General features: G+C 33.8%; 2 protein-coding genes and 1 non-coding gene across 3 annotated transcripts; 2 read left to right on the top strand and 1 right to left on the bottom strand.

Annotated features, from left to right (window-relative positions):
- Nucleotides 1-2,052: 2,052 nt before the first annotated feature.
- TRNAK-CUU lies at nt 2,053-2,125 on the top strand. The gene has a single exon. It is a non-coding gene; the product is annotated as a tRNA-Lys (tRNA).
- Nucleotides 2,126-7,335: 5,210 nt separating this feature from the next.
- On the top strand, nt 7,336-8,700 carry LOC123899623. The gene is made up of 3 exons (XM_045950796.1): nt 7,336-7,523; nt 7,726-7,928; nt 8,145-8,700. The coding sequence occupies exons 1-3, from the start codon at nt 7,425-7,427 to the stop codon at nt 8,314-8,316; spliced, it is 474 nt and encodes a 157-aa protein (XP_045806752.1). The 5' UTR covers nt 7,336-7,424; the 3' UTR covers nt 8,317-8,700.
- Nucleotides 8,701-8,767: 67 nt separating this feature from the next.
- LOC123899622 (formin-like protein 3) lies at nt 8,768-14,591 on the bottom strand. The gene is made up of 6 exons (XM_045950795.1): nt 13,951-14,591; nt 12,390-12,984; nt 11,828-12,302; nt 11,536-11,732; nt 10,694-10,929; nt 8,768-10,241 (listed from the first exon to the last, which is right to left on the bottom strand). Exons 1-6 carry the CDS (start codon nt 14,095-14,097, stop codon nt 9,351-9,353), a joined length of 2,541 nt encoding a protein of 846 aa, XP_045806751.1. The 5' UTR covers nt 14,098-14,591; the 3' UTR covers nt 8,768-9,350.
- Between the last annotated feature and the right edge of the window lie 1,963 nt (nt 14,592-16,554).

The raw sequence follows: 16,554 nt of genomic DNA, 5'->3' as shown, positions 1-16,554 counted from the left end.
TTATTGATTTACCAACTATTTTTCACTAGTGTTGTCAAAAACTTCTATTGGCTAGAATAATTCCATAAAAGAATGGTTCTTACACAAATAAGCTCCAACATTGTAATACATTTTTTTACATACATCACACACATAAGTGGGCATTAAAGATGGACACAAAAACTGATTAACCAAAGGGAAAATAGATTTCTCCAGCATATGAGCTGCCAAATTTTGCTTGCCTTGAGATTACATCAAGAATTTTTTGCCATAGAAGAACAGTTAGTTAAAGGAAATATGGTTAGCCTTTTGTCTTTATTTGCTTGGCTGATGTCCTTACTAGACGCATAAAACTCTGTAGTACGATTTTGTGTGTGCATAAAGCAGCATGCATGAATTTGAAAAGCAAATCGTTTTTCTATTTTATTATATTATATTATATTATACATGATGGTAGTGTACAATAGTGAGAGAAATAAAGAAGTGCCAAGCATTTATTAAGAGAAAATGACATCTCAGTACAATTTGTTTTAGAGGATAGTACAAATTATTTTAATGCTTCTGTTTAGTAAAAAAAATAAATTATAAACTTGGATACATATTGGCAGCTTAAAATATTTTTAGCCAGTAGTTATTGTTAACTCTAAAAAAAATAGTTATTTTTAACGAGTAGGCTTCAAATAAAAATCAACATTCATATATATTGAGTTAACATTAGCTATACATTATTACATGAATATGGACATAATATATTGGTTTTTATATGAGTCACAACAACAAGGTACAAATAAAGAATAGATAAAATAAGAGATTAGAGTTTATTTGTACGTTATGTGGTGGTTAATGATAAACTGACTAGTGCCAACAATCAGAGGCTGGGTGTGCAGAGGAGACAACCCTATTAATTACAACCAGTTTTGTAATATTGGCTACATCTGGTGGTGGTAGCATATCACCTAAAAGAGACCCTTTCCCTAATTGTTGTACTAGTACAGTCCACATTGTTGACTGGTTTAATTAATATTCATCAAATTTATTGTTATACTTTATTGAATTTAATCAATTTTGAACCATACATATATACCAAAAGAGTCAGGATCCGTTGACACCAACTAGTTTGACACCAAATGTTACACCTCTCAATAACGTTTTAACCGATATAAATTTTATAAAATCCACCGTTGGATTGAAAGTTTACATCATATAGATCATTTGTGTAAAATTTCAAATAAATCCAAAATCATTTGGCATGTTATTGAGATACATCAAAATTAACGGTTTTTGTATTTTTTTAAATGCCGTTAATCTTTATGTGTCTCAATAGCATAACAAATGATTTTGGATTTGTCTGAAATTTTACACAAATGATCTATATGATGTAAACTTTCAATCCAACGGTGGATTTTATAAAATTTATATCGGTTAAAACGTTATTGAGAGGTGTAACATTTGGTGTCAAACTAGTTGGTGTCAACGGATCCTGACTCATACCAAAAATGGTGTTTCATTTGATTTTAAAATTCACTACCTAGATTAGTCTAAATAAGGTCATATTATATACTATATACTGTATTTGGTTACTAGTATAAAATGAATTAATGTGGATGAAAATTGATTATGAATTGATGATACCATAGTATGTTATATTATATGCAACGAGTGTTTAAGAAACATCTGACATTTATATGTCGGAGTTTGTCTGGAATTTGTAGTGATACTACTAATACTAGTATAATAACAATAACAATAAATGCAGAGTTCATTCAGTAAAACAACATTATACTGTACGAAGTAGTGATAATTCGTAATTGCAGCATGTGGTTAAGGTATATTGCTCCATTTATAGTACAATTACGTACTAATGGTGTGTACATATATATGGTTATATATGCATCATCATGCATATATATATGCATCCATGGATGTGTGTGTGAGGGGGGAGGATATTGTACCCATATTGCCCATATGATGATGTACTTACAGCTTATCCACATGCACTCACTCATCATTATAATTTATTTATATGTATATATTCGATTATATTCCCACCAAAATCAATTTCAAATTACTACTACATGTTTAGCTCAGTTGGTAGAGCGCAAGACTCTTAACCATGTGGTCGTGGGTTCGAGACCCACGGTATGCATGATATAAATGTAGAAGTAGGGTGTGACCATAACATAACATGGTGATGAAATGTGAGTAGTGTACTATAGTAGTATGTTCATGAGAATCATGACATATTATATAAAGCCGTTGGATGGGGGATTTTTAGTACATAGAATTAAACCATCTTGATTACATACATCATACACTATCTTGTGATGATGATATGATTATATGTAGAAAAGAAGGGTATATACGTGTAGCTTGCCCTGCGTGTGATGAGAAAAAGACAAAATGGAGAAACATGGATATGGTGGTGTGTGGTGATATACAGACCTGCAAAACGGCTACAAACAGATTGTATCAGACAACACAACAGAGTATAACAAACCGTTCTTAATTCTCTCTCTCTCTCTCTCTCTCTCACACACACACACACACAGCTAGCTAGCTGTACACGTACTACCTCTCTCTCTCTCTCTCTCTGTCCAAAACAAAAAATTATCACAAACATATGTTATTATCATTTAAAACAATGTTATTAGCTTAATATTTTCATATAATACTCCCTTGTATGTTTTTTAAATGTTGTTTGAGAATCGTACGCACTAATAAAATGACTAGAATTATTAAAAGGATTAAGGATGAAAATCATTTCTATACACATAGATCGGTGCATTGTCGAAGAAAAATCCTTCTTATATATATATGGATCGATGAATTTGAGAAAATAAAATTCAGAAATGCTCGTATTCATATAACTTATTTTGATCTTAATTCTTTTATTAATATATAAAAATAAATTAGCAGGTAAGATTTGTTCAATTTGTCTTAATAAGTATTTTTAAAATATAAAATTTTCGTAATTTTTTATATTAGATAATTAAAAAAATTGCTGATCAAATTTGTGCATTTACGCATGTCGACATTTGAAAAAAAAAATGCAAATTTGGTGACCAACACTAAATTAATTACTCCCCTTTTCATGAGTTTTTACTACTTACTTGCTCAATTGATTTTCAATTATATGCATAAGCATTTTTCAATAATTCAATCTGTTAACATTTTGTCTTTTATGAGAGACAGTGTTAACATAACACACACGAATAAGTACTATATAACAATCTCATTCTTCATTCACAACATTTTCATACTTATTATCACTCTCATTTTCATTCAATGGATCCAAATTTCAACCTTAGTATGTTTTCTGGTGAAACCTCAGACCCATTGTTCTCCAACCTCAGCCTTCAATCACTTCTCACTTACAACAACAACCCTTCTTTCTTCTCCGATCACAACACTCCTCCACTCCCTAATCTCCCTGAAACCATCACCGACCAAACTCCTCCAAACAACAATGAAAATCTCTTCTTTGTTCCAAAACCAGAAAACCCTTTAAACCTTCTTCCTCCATTAGACCAATTTCTTCCTATTCAACAACCCTTCAACTTCTTCCCTCAATTTCTTCCACCATCACCACCACCACCACCACCACCACCCTTTGAATCCTTCAACCGTCTCCCCCAGCTCATTTCTCATCACGAACAACCCTCTAACAGAAAACGTCTCCGCCACCCTGAAACCACCCCACCACACTCTGTTTCTGGAAAATCATCTTCATTGATTCGTCAGAGCAAGTTTGCAAGAGATAGAAGACAGAAACTAAGCGAGAAAACTCGTTGTTTGCAGAAACTAATGCCATGGGATAAGAAAATGGATCAAGCTACTCTTTTGGAAGAAGCTTCCAAATATGTTAAGTTTTTGCAAGCACAACACTCTGTTCTTGAATCAATGCCATCACACTCAACCACAAACTACTGTGGCGAAAACGGCGGCGGAGCTACTAATGGTGTTTTTGGTGACTTGGAAATGCTGAACAGAAACCAAGCTTTGCAAGTTCTGGTGAACTCACCAGTTGCACAAACAAAGCTTTGTTCACAAGGTTACTGTGTTTTCTCCATGGAACAATTTTATCTGCTCAGAAAGTTATCAGAGAGAAGACAATTGCAACAGCAGCAGCAGAAAAATTTGGCTTTGTCTGATCATGGTTCTTCCAAAACTTTCTTTCACTGATGAGAATGAGAAAACAAAGAAACGACACCGTTTTCATGTTATTGCATTTAGTTTTGTTCTGTGTGCTTTCTCTCTGGTTCTGTCAAGTTTTACTACCTCTCTACTGATTTTCTTGGTTTTTGTTTTTTAAGGAATAAGCTTTTTCAAGTCAAAAAAAGGAATAAGTTTTTTCTGTTTAGGGTTTAGAGTTCTACTAATTATGGTACTTAAGCTTTGTTAATGATGCTTATTATAGTTAAGTGTAGTTAATGACTTGTGTGTTTTTCATTTTTAGTTTTGTTTTACTGTTACTAAGTTTTTTACTGCTATAGTACCATGGTTATTTTATTTCTGGATGAGTAACTTTAACTATTGACTGTTGATTTTGATAACCATAACCATAAGGAGTACAAAAAAAGCAATACTATATACTATAATAATCATTAATGAAAGTAATTCCATAAAGCATGATTTATATACTATAAGTAGTTTGTGTCATTTCACAAAAATATAATTAATTTTGTATGCAAATTAAAAAATTACGGGTTAATTTACAAAATTGTCGAATCAGACACATTGCACCGATCGCATACATCACTCATGCAAAGTGTGAATTTTCAATTGTAAATGAAATTCAAAATACATTTGCAAAACAATTCTCGGAGAGGATCAAATATAACATAGTATTTTGAACTTTTTAATGTGTACAAATTTATACATGGTAGAAAAACTCATTTTGTATTGAGGTATTCGAAAAATTAATACTAAGTTAAAAATTAAACTAGATTTTGTTTAGTATGAGTTTGAACTTAGATCTTAAAAAATGAGACCCTCAACTCTTTGTAGGCTTAAAATTTTGAGACTAAAACCCTTAATTGGATGGCTTGACACATGGGCGGCCATGTAAATAACAAACTTGAAGGAAAATTGCAGGAATTAAACGCACGAATTTGCCACTGAGCTAGCAAGGACAATATAATGGTAAATAGGACTCCCTCGTCGCAGGTAAAAATAATCGTTTACGCGGTGTTTAAGAAATTTAGTTAAGTATAATTAATTTTTTTGATTTAGTGTAAATCATGAGTTAAGTTTAGTATATTGTCCTTTTTAAATTATTCTCCTTAGAAATCATACAACTTTTGCAAAGTAAAAGTGAAATAAATGTCTAAAATGGTAAAATTAAATAAATGTGTATTAGGAATAGTGGTATTAATTACTCCTTTCGTCCCAAAATAATGTCACAATTTAACTGTGTGCACTATTCATATAAGTTACTTTGACCATATGTTTTACTAATGTATAAAGATAAATATTAGCATATGAGATCTTGTTAGATTTGTCTCGATGAGTACTATCAAAATATCAAATTTTCATAATTTTTAACAATACACAACTTAAGATATTAATGATCAAAATTGTGCATCGGCAAGTGTGCAGTAGTAAAATGTGACAATTATTTTGGGACAAAAGAGTAGTTTAAAAATTGTGACTAAAATTTGAAGTGTTTTTTTTGCTGATAAATGTGACCGGAAGCAATATATATATATATATATATATATATGGGGAGAGATCAAATTACACCGGTGTAACATTTGAGTAATGTTACACCGCTCAATAACGTTTTAACGAATACAAATTTTGCAAAATCCACCGTTGGATTGAAAGCTTATATCATATAGATCATCCATGTTGAATTTTACAAAAATATAAAATTGTTTGATATGTTATTGAGACTGATGAAGATTAATGGTTTATTCGTTTTGTTTGATATATATATATTACAACAAGTTGAATAAGAAGCATATGTATATTGAATTGGCTAAAATAAAAAATAAAACTATTGTGGAATTTGTAATTAACTTGTAAATAAATTATAGCAGATAAAGGAGTCTACATTAATTTTCAAGATTTAACAATGATAAATTGATTTGATCAATAAAATATTAAGGTGGCATCAATTAGGGATTTGGATTCTGCTGTTAGCACCTCTAATGGTGCAAGCAACCCATCACCGTTCACTTGAATGGATGCTAGAAATAAAATTTACTCATTCTCTCCACTATCCTCAAAGTGTACGTTACGTCCAATATACAGTTTTAAAATCAAACACAATAGTTTTAGTCTTTTCTTTTCTAGAGAATAAAATTTAATCTCAAATTGTCTGTATAAGGCTTAACTCATCTAACAATGTCAATATTGTTAAATTAAACATCTTCATCCAAATTTAAACATAAATTTTCGTAATTGTAAGGATGAATTTATAGTGTTACTTGTCACTTTCATCTATTGCCTTTTTTTTTTTTTTTTTATAAATTAAAGTAATTAGTTATCGAGAGGGTTTAGTGTCACTCACGACATTAAGAACAACTCCTCAATAAAAATAAATATTCTTAGGCTTTTATGTTGATGCCTCGGCTCGTGCTCATGTGATGGGTTACTTGATTGATGGGAAAACAAAATGTAAGAGAAGGGAATTTTTTCTGTCACTTTCCTAATATCAATTCTTTGCTTTCTAACTATGCGAATAATTTTCTTTGAATGCATGGAGAGTACTAGTTTCTTGTGAAAAATTGTTTCATAATTTATTTTTTGGGTACGATACATTAATTTGATGAGGTAATAATAAGTGCAAGATATTGGTTTTGCACGTGTGTGCAGAAAATAAATTATTTGCCACTCCATATAGCAGCAATATATAATTATTGAAATATGAAAAAGAAAAAAAAAAAATCACAATCATTTGGCCCACTTCATATAGATATACCTAGATGTTTTCTCTTCGGGCTCCCCGTGTTTCTTTTATACCCCCTGAATTTCCAATTTTGCCCTTGCAAAAAACTTCGGTTTATAGAAACCGAAGTTTTTTTTTGCCTTGAAAACAAATTTCGGTTTATAAAAACCGAATTTTACTCTGAATTTGTACTAAAATAAATTCGGTTTCTACGAACCGAAGTTTTTATCAAGGGCAAAATTGAAATATTTGGGGGTATAAAAGAAACACGGGGGCCCGAAGAGAAAACATCATATACCTATAGTCACGTTATTGTATGAGTTGGTTTATACCCTTCTTTTCTTGCACCTTCATCAAAAGAATCCAACATTGAGAAGAATAAAGAAAGAAAAAAGACATTAAAGTATACTTATTAAAGTTTATTTTGCATCTAGTTAGTATAAAACAAGCTTTGCTCACTATTATGTCGAATGTGATTTCATCCCTACATCTTTTCCTCTCTTTAATTTCTTAGCTACCACTTGGTAAAGAAAACCACACTAGAAACAAAGAAATGGCTAGAGGATTAGGCATTTTTCTATGTCTTTTGATTGTTATCATGGATGCCACAGCTGGGATTCTTGGCATAGAGGCTGAAATTGCTCAAAACAAGGTATGTAGAAAAATTGTATTACCATAAATATAGATTGTGTTGTTCTTCGATCACAGTATAACATATTCGTAGTGTGATCGAAGAACAACACCAATAATATCCATGAAAATGTACATAAGTTTTTTCCTTGATTAAGAAAGACAACTTATGTTGCAAGCAATATATTAAGATGTGATTTTTTTTTTCCTTCTTACACAATCAGGTTAAACACTTGAGATTGTGGATATTTGAGTGTAGAGATCCAAGCCATAAGGCCTTCATGCTTGGTTTAGGGGCAACAGTACTTTTGGCTTTAGCCCATGTTATAGCCAATTTGCTAGGTGGCTGCAATTGTCTTTGTTCTCAAGAGCTTCAAAAGTCTTCACCCAATAGACAACTCTCAATGGCTTGCCTCATTTTAACATGGTAATATATCCCTAATCCCACTACTGTTTTATACGATGTTTTAAAAATCGAACCGAACTAAATGGTTCAACCGCAATTTTTCCATAGTTCCAACGGTTTAATGCATTTGAATCATATACTGAAGGTTTCGCCGATTGGATGTACGGTTCAATTTTTAAAACACTGGTTTTAGAGGAAAAAGATGGTAACACTAACACCATGAGTATTGTTGATCAGGATTGTTTTGGCTGTTGGATTGAGCATGTTAGTGATAGGGACTACATCAAACAACAAATCAAGGGGTTCTTGTGGTTTCACACACCATCATTTTCTATCCATTGGTGGGATTTTGTGTTTTGTTCATGGCCTATTTTCTGTTGCTTATTACGTTTCTGCCACTGCCTCTTAATTAGGGACTAAGGAAACACCTGGAGTGGAGGCCACTTCTGCTCTTGCTTTTGTGCTTTAGAGGTTTTAACTTTACCAAGTTTGTTGCTTTTACTAATATGTCCAAGACATTTACACTACTTGTACTATATGGGGGGTATAAAAGGAAAAGAAAACCCCACCATTTTTAAGGACCCCATTTTTAAATGATCACCAAATTATCATATCCACTAATCCACTGACATGTGTAGTGTATGATTACCACAATTATAATTTAGGTTCTATATTTCCTCCTATTTTCCAAAGGCATTGGCCAATGAAAGATTGTAATGGTAATGCTGAAATAGGCTACATGGTGCTAAATATATCTTTCTACTTTTTTTAAAACCTTATTTTCTTTTTGTTTTTATTTTAACACCATGATTAATTATGTATTGGTGATGTTCAAGGTTGGATTATTAACTAACTATAGATATGTTAATCTCATTAACATTGATCACCGAAAAGATTTAGAATATATCATTTCAATGAGTAACAGCTCAAACATGTATCATATACCTTTCCTAAGAAAATGCAGTATCAAGATTGTTCCCTACAAAAAAACTAATGATTAAATAGAAAGGAATCTTGAAAAAAAAAAAAAAAAAAAAAAACTACCTCAACTACTGTCATACATTCTATTGACTTTGAGATTTCACGATGATCGAAAACAATATCCGTCAAATAAACGGAGGAGAAAAGAAACAATAAAAACAATCTCTCCCCCTCCTAACACCCTCTTTCTTTTGGGTTGGTAAGAAACCCCCCCCTTGTTCACACATTGATGAGGAATGCCATATAGTTGACATCCAGTAGTTTCCATTGATCAACAAGAGTCACATCGACAGAGTACACATTCCTTCCCTTCTGTAGCATTATAAGACATACACTTCAGCAAAGTTTGAGACCTTGCCCTTCAATTCTCCGACTTTACAGGCAATAAAACCTGTTGCATGATGAAGTAGAGAACAATATACACTGATAAGTCAAACTCACTTGCATAACATTATATCATAGCTACGTTGGTAATCTCTCATTATCATCATCATCGTCGTCGGAACTAGAGTCGTGCATTCTCCTCTCTGCTATGGCTGGAAAGAGCCTCCTATGCATATCAGAAGGTGATGGTTGCTGAGTATCCGGAGAGGATGACATTGAAGAAGCCTCTTTCTTGCATGAAGAAAGATCCTTAATCGCTACTGTCTTGGTTGATACTTTAACCTCTTTGCACACCTTGTCCAACATTAACAAGAAATCGCGTACAATCACAAACAAACGCAGCCCTTCATCTTTTCCTGCGTTTCCATGAAAATAATCTGCAGTATTCTTAACCTCGGCCATTATCCTCTTCTCTTCCCCTGTTAACCATTTCACTTCCTCTTTTGATTTCTCCACAAAATCTGCAAGGGAATATTGAAACTCACTCTCTTCTTCAAGATTCTTCAGATCATTATTCAACAGATCTTCGGTTTTTGCCAATCTATGATCAAGTTTCAATACTGCAGCTGTTAGAGCATCTCCATCTATTAGTGCTGCCTTTTTCACATCTTCTAGTTCGGTGCTTAGACCTGAAACTACTTGAAGGCCAAGGCTGCGGTAGTGCTCTTCTGATTGCCTATTTGAATCATCAATGGAATCCTCGGTTTTCATACTAGAATGGCTTGGGCTTTCTTTTTCTGTTCTTACAGCTCTTATGCCCTCGGAACGTATGATCTCTTGAACCACAAAGTGTAACAGTGTGGTCTTGCCGTCTGTTCCTTTTACATCTGCAAGTTTCAAAAGTGTGTCAAGCTTAAATGCTTGAGCCCCACCACGATAGGTGCCATCGTTCAATCGGTTTCCTGTCTTTAGAACTGCTTCTAATAGCTTTTGGAAGAGCCTGCTTTTTCTTAGTTCGTTGCAAGAAATCTGCCATTAAAATGAGATACAACAATAGCAAACATGTTATACTATTAATATGTTCTATTTTTTGAGGTAACTAACCACTAATCATATGTCTTGAATGCATAAATATCATTCCAATTTGTAATAGTATAAGCAGGAGGGTAAAAGGCAAAACTTGACACGAAGGTTTTAAATCGTTGTCACATGGCCTTTGATGGTGCAGAAATTGCGGTCAAATATGACTGGTGTGGTCGCAGTTCTTTATATAAAACTTGGACCTGTTTCGACACAAGCAAATCTAATAGATTATCACAAATAATAATGTTTCCCATTATATTTGTTTTGGGTCTTTTTTCTCTATCACATCGTATGAGAGAATCTAAATTCGTTTCTCTTATAATCCTTTCATTTTTACTCATAGCCAAGAACCGTAATATAGCTATAATGTTGTAAAGGTCCATGAATCCAATTCTTACCTCTAATGTTGTAAAGCATTCCTTAATGTTTGAAGCCTCTTCTGGAAGTGTAAACATGAATAGTAGAGACTCAAAACGTTTGAAAGCTAGTGGAATATCAACCAAGGCCTTGAGAAACCTCTCTGCAGGGCCAAGTTGAGAAACGTCGCCTGTGTATAACTTTAGCTTTGATTCCTCATCCATTGTTGGCCACATCTTCAATACTGTTTGGATGAGCTCAACAGGAATCTCATTACCTGGTTGAATCAACATATTGCAAGTAAATCACTTTGATGTAGTTATATGGAAATGTTAATATAAGAGAAATGCTGAAAAACATATATCGCCTTAGAATTTTGAATGTGAAAATGGATGAAGCAGAATCGTAATCGAAAGAATCTTAAAAATGCCTTTATTGTTGTATGTGCAATCTATGAAAAAAGCTACATCACAGTCACCAAACAATCATCAGAATAAGAGTTTATCATGTCCTTAATACAGATAAAATAAAAACAAAATGACTATTTTTTTATATCATAAACGTACAAATGTCAAATGAACAATATATATTAGTAAGTTAAGCCCTACTGGTTACTAACTAACTTTAAGTAAGAGCTTTCTTAGTGTGAGGTTATTCTATGAAATTGGCTTAGAAAATCATATCATGAACATGTCATATAAAATAGAAAAGTAATCATCAAATAAGTACAATTTTTTAAGGAAAATCTACTTGATTGGAGTTAAAGTATCATTATTGGCCACAATTCTTTTATGATTGAGATTAAACTAGCATGCCCCTCATTGTCATCGCCTAGAGAAACACACACACACACACACAGAGAGAGAGAGAGAAAGAGACTCACCTTCATTAAGGGCGTCGGTAACTTCTGTTGTGCTCACATTCAGAGCACGTAAAAGAATTGATAAATTCTGTGCTTTCTTGGGCTCAAGAATCTTAATGTACTGGACCGAAGGTTCTAAAGAAGGAGCATCTTTTCTTCTTTCATTTCTGTTCTGGTTGGGGCAGCCAAATAAAGACTCTATCTTCTCTTCACTGAACCTGGTAAGTTGTTATAAGGTTCAGCAATCATATTGATAAATTTTACAATTATTCTATGGAAAAATTGATTTTAACATGACTTAAATGTTTCTTACTGGAATGACCCGGCTCTGATCTCATGCCAGACCATAGCTTGATCAGGATTTGCTGAAACCTTATCCCAGAAAAATGGCTTTAATTTAGGTTTTGGAGCATCGGAGTCATCACTAGTACGACGATGTGGTCCTAGAGGTGATTTTTGGTTTCTACCTGCCATTGGTTTGGGAGGAGCAGGTGGAGCCTGAGACATTTTTGGAGGAGGTGGAGTCCGAGTCCGAGGCTGAGGTGCAAGAGCAGGTGGTGGAGGCGGCGGTGTTGGTGGAGCCTCAGGGGCTGATCTTCCTGGAGGATGTTGTAATTGTGACACCGGTACTTGTCCCTTGTCATCTGATAATGTTATCTCATTCAGTGAACCATTGTTGACTTCATGCTTAATGGGCAAATTCCTAACAGTAGAAGGATTTGTTCCATAGTTAATACCATGTTCTCTCATATCAGAATTTTCAAAAGCAGTAGACTTTTGTGAACTACCTGAAATGCAAAAGAAACATTTAAACATAAATGTTTTTCTATTATCAATGATTATAGGTTATCATAGAAAGCCGAACATAAACATACCACCAGAGAAGTCACTTAATATGAGTAAAGGCCTGTCATCTCTCGCAAATATTTTTCTCTTCTTCACCTCGCGATAGCATAAGAACAAGCCTATTAAGATTATAATTCCTGATGCAACTCCAGCAATAATAATTGATTTCCGTTGTTTCTCGTCATCAAGAGTAGCACGAGAAGGAGGTGGTGGTGCAAATGGTGGAGTGAGCAGAAAATCATCGTATGGAAGTCCAGGAGCTGGAGGTGTCAAATTGACTTGTGCTGCAACTTGACCTTTTGGCTTCGGTGATGATCCAGATGATGGAACAGAATCAGGACTTGGTGGTGTCTGATTATGTTGTAACTCTGAGAGAAAATATCTATGTCCATCTGATAAACCAAAAAGTGACTCATAATGCTTCTTCAACGAATATCCCTCTTGTTCCGAAGCAGGAATAGGAAAATTTCTGTTTAAGATGCAATCTAGAAAGTGTTGTTTCACATTGGGAGGTAGAAATTTAGATCTCTTTTCGCCCATCTCATCCAATAAATGCAAGTCAAATTCGATATCATAATTCCTCTCTATCATTTCATTCCTGCAATGTTTCCACATCTGCTCTGCCTGTATCAACCAATTGAACGAACACAATCCATCATACAACAATTTTTTTTGAAAAGGCTAAAGAATTTTATTAAAAAAAAGGCACAAGGCATGCTAAAATTTTACAAGCCAATACAGGTCCACCCCTATGCCACAATCAAAACAAGGATAGGCCACCAAGATGCCACTAGACGCTACTCCAAACCTAAACATAACAGACCCTCCTTTGCAGAAAACCAAACACAGAATGATAGCATAACACCGACCACACCATTTGATACTATAACTCTAGCACAACACCCTAACTCAACAAGCATCTCCATTTGATAAAACACACAGAAAAATGAAAAACTGCAGCAGGTATGACCAAGCATTGCAGAAGGATAGCTAACACCATCCTCTTGGGATCTCGGTCCTAGCCACAAACGACCACCGGACATCCGAAGAGAAATGCAAACACTACAATCACGACTAATCCGATGACACAACAGACTAGGAGATGGAGATGCAACCAAGACGGCACATAATTTGAATAGCTTTCCAAGAATTCAAGAGAACCCTCATATCGGCTCCGATTCCAAAACTCCACCATACAACAAATTAACACCAAAACTTACATAATTGGACTAGTTCAACATGTTCTTTACCTAAATCTTGAAGTTAACTACTAACTAGGCATATTTTTGTTAAATCAAGATGCTTTAAAACCTTAATAAATTCCTTGGAGTGCAAGATTAAATTTTTTTGACAAAAGTTACATGGTAGATAATAGTAGACTTCACAAAATTCACAAAATAAATTATTTTAGGACACTTGTCTGAGTCGTCTGACACATGTTATAAGAGTGTCAGACACTGTGACACGCTTAATCTGCGACACGCTTAATCAGAGAGGTGTTGGTGCTTCACAAGTACAATTTTGGTTAATGCATTGAGAATACTAATAATAAAAATGATTAATAAATGAATGAAATACAGAAAATAGTACCTTTATTCCAAGATAATATCTATAAAAGTCCTCATTTTTCCACCTCTTACCCTCTGAACCTCCTTTGGCTAAAGCGCAAAGAAGAATGACATAAACAACCAAATAACTAGGTTTTGTCATTTGTCTTGTTCCTTTTAATAAATTCATCAACAAAGATGCATAATCTCCGTTTCATCTCATCGAATTTTCGTTTTAACTCTTAATTAATTGATTAATAATAACAGATTGATTAATGAATGCACCTTGTAGAGAAGAATAGCCTAATTAGCGAAATTTGGGTTCCGTGTAGAACAAGGGATGAATGATGAAATCAGAATGTGTGTGATTGGAGAAACACAAGTATGAAGAAAAGGGTTGAATTTGTTGACACGTTTTGTAAGGTTTGGTTGGACAATGTAGGTATTGTGTTGTGTTTTAGATGTACTAACAAATTAACAATATAAATGAATAATAGATGATGAATTTGAGGTTGAAGTTGAACAAGTTGTTACTTGTTGAATGTTGTTGTTGTTTGAAAGATGGAGAATGGGACGTCACGTCACAGAGAACAGAACAGAGAGAGACAACGGTGCGTTGAATTGGAGAGAGAGACAGACGTGGGGGGAGAATTATTGATGTGTATCCGCCATCAACGTACCAATGTCTTTTATTTTACTTAATAGTAGTATTTTTTTTATATAATATTTTAAGAAGTTTATACCGTAGTTAGCGATGACTCGACTAATCTCTAGGCGTGGCAAAATGGGTCCAATTCTTTGGGCCGGCCCATTTGTCTCGTCATTTTTTGCGGGCTGAGCCTAAGTTTTGAGCTCGACCTCTTTAATTGGCCTGTCCCGCCGAACTCGCTTAAAAAGCGGGGCGGACATGGGGCGGGGCGGGCCGGCTCGCGAGTTACATAAAAATATAAAATCTATTTTTTTTAGTAATGAATAGTATAAGATGACCCAACCCAATAAAATACAAGACTTATTTAAAATAAATTTAGTTTTTTTTCTTCTTCTATTCATTGTTACAACCGGTGACAAATTTAGGATTACTTGTTGTCGTTTTTCTCTCTTATTGTCGTTCTTGTTTCTTTTTGTTTCTTCGGTCTTCATACTTGTTCTTCTTCTTCACCGGATTTCTAGTGTAACTTACTTTTTTTATTCTTTTACTTGAATCAACATCACATATGGTGTGGTTCACATTTTTCCCCGATTCATTACCTTAAACACAGAGTCAAATAATTTCTTGATAATTAGAGTGACTACATACATCTTTATAAGTATATAATCAATGGATTTATGACATACTTCCTTGATGATTTTGTCTCATAAGCTATATACTTGTTTTTCGTAACAACACAAGTGTCATAATAAAAAATAAAATAAAAAACAAAAACAAACTTTTTGTTTGACGGGCCGGCCCGCCAACTCGCTTGTCCGCCGTTAAACGGGGCGCCCTGTGATTTTAGACTCGGCCACCTAAGTTGACTCGGCTCGTATCGTTTTTAGGCGGGCTTAAGCGGGCCGAGCCTAAACGGGGCGGACTTGCCCGCTTTGCCACCACTACTAGTCTCCATCCGAGAACCTGTGAGAGACATATAGTGGGTTTTACCTCTCTCAACCGAATTTTCTTCATACACACATGAAGTATTTATTTATTTTGTTTAGTAAGTCTAGTCATTAAAATTTCATGTGTCAAGATGTATAGCTGGAGCGTGCGAAATTCGAACCACTATATATATTATTATATTTTTAGCAACCGAACTAAACTTATATAGACTATTTTTCTTTTCTTTTGGGCGCAAATAATCTTTTGGACATGTTATTAGGGTCCATTTGGCCCAACTTTTTTTAGAGCTTATGCAAACAGCTTATGCAATATAAATGATGTTTTATGCAATTTTATAAGTTCTCACTAGTGAAAATTATAATTTTATAATCTATTTTATCATAAACTACCTTGACAAACTTATAATAATATATAAAAATTGCATTAGCTGTTTGCATAAGCTCTAAAAAAAGCTGGGTCAAACGAGTCCTCAGTATATTTTGAGTTATGCTAATAATCGGTCTAATTGTCGACTAATTTATAAATTCAATTTCATCATCTATTGTGGGATGATTCAAACATGAGATCACTTTTAGCTAGGTTTAAAGCATACACTATATACCATCAACTTAGGGGATAATATGTTGGAATTTGAATTCCATAAAGTGAATAAAGTGAATGAAGTGTAAAATGAAAAAATTAAGAGTAGGATTTTCAATTGATTTGAACTAAGGGTAAGATGAGTTAATGAATCCTAGAGATTAAGTCGTGACAAGGTGAAAAAACTAATATTAACAATTACTTATTAACTTTGACCATTTAAAAATAAAGTAGTATTGAAATGCGTTTAGATCTCTAAAGTGATTAAAATATAAATTGAGAAAATCAAGAGTCTTTTTTATTTATTAATTAACGGTTAATATTACTTTCTTTACACTTTAAAATAGACCCCTTAACCAATCGTTAGTTGGTACAGACGTACAGTGATGATTAGCGTTGATCTTGGTATAAAGATCACGGTTCAGCTTCAGGGCTAGAACCACTTGATACTAAAACTCGAATTTATAAAGT

The sequence above is a fragment of the Trifolium pratense genome, linkage group LG7 (genome assembly GCF_020283565.1).
Source record: "Trifolium pratense cultivar HEN17-A07 linkage group LG7, ARS_RC_1.1, whole genome shotgun sequence".
Classification (NCBI taxonomy): domain Eukaryota; kingdom Viridiplantae; phylum Streptophyta; class Magnoliopsida; order Fabales; family Fabaceae; genus Trifolium; species Trifolium pratense.
Note: the sequence above shows the minus strand (reverse complement) of the source record. Positions and strands in the feature narration are given on the sequence as shown.

What these genes read in the sequence shown, in the direction of transcription:
- LOC123899623 (XM_045950796.1), top strand. Translation starts at nt 7,425, where the DNA reads ATGGCTAGAGGATTAGGCATTTTTCTATGTCTTTTGATTGTTATCATG. An exon ending in CTGAAATTGCTCAAAACAAG is followed by an intron (nt 7,524 to 7,725) that starts GTATGTAGAAAA and finishes TTACACAATCAG; the next exon opens with GTTAAACACTTGAGATTGTG. An exon ending in GCTTGCCTCATTTTAACATG is followed by an intron (nt 7,929 to 8,144) that starts GTAATATATCCC and finishes ATTGTTGATCAG; the next exon opens with GATTGTTTTGGCTGTTGGAT.
- LOC123899622 (XM_045950795.1), bottom strand. Translation starts at nt 14,097, where the DNA reads ATGAATTTATTAAAAGGAACAAGACAAATGACAAAACCTAGTTATTTG. An exon ending in ATTAAGTGACTTCTCTGGTG is followed by an intron (nt 12,303 to 12,389) that starts GTATGTTTATGT and finishes TTTGCATTTCAG; the next exon opens with GTAGTTCACAAAAGTCTACT. An exon ending in ATCAGAGCCGGGTCATTCCA is followed by an intron (nt 11,733 to 11,827) that starts GTAAGAAACATT and finishes ACAACTTACCAG; the next exon opens with GTTCAGTGAAGAGAAGATAG.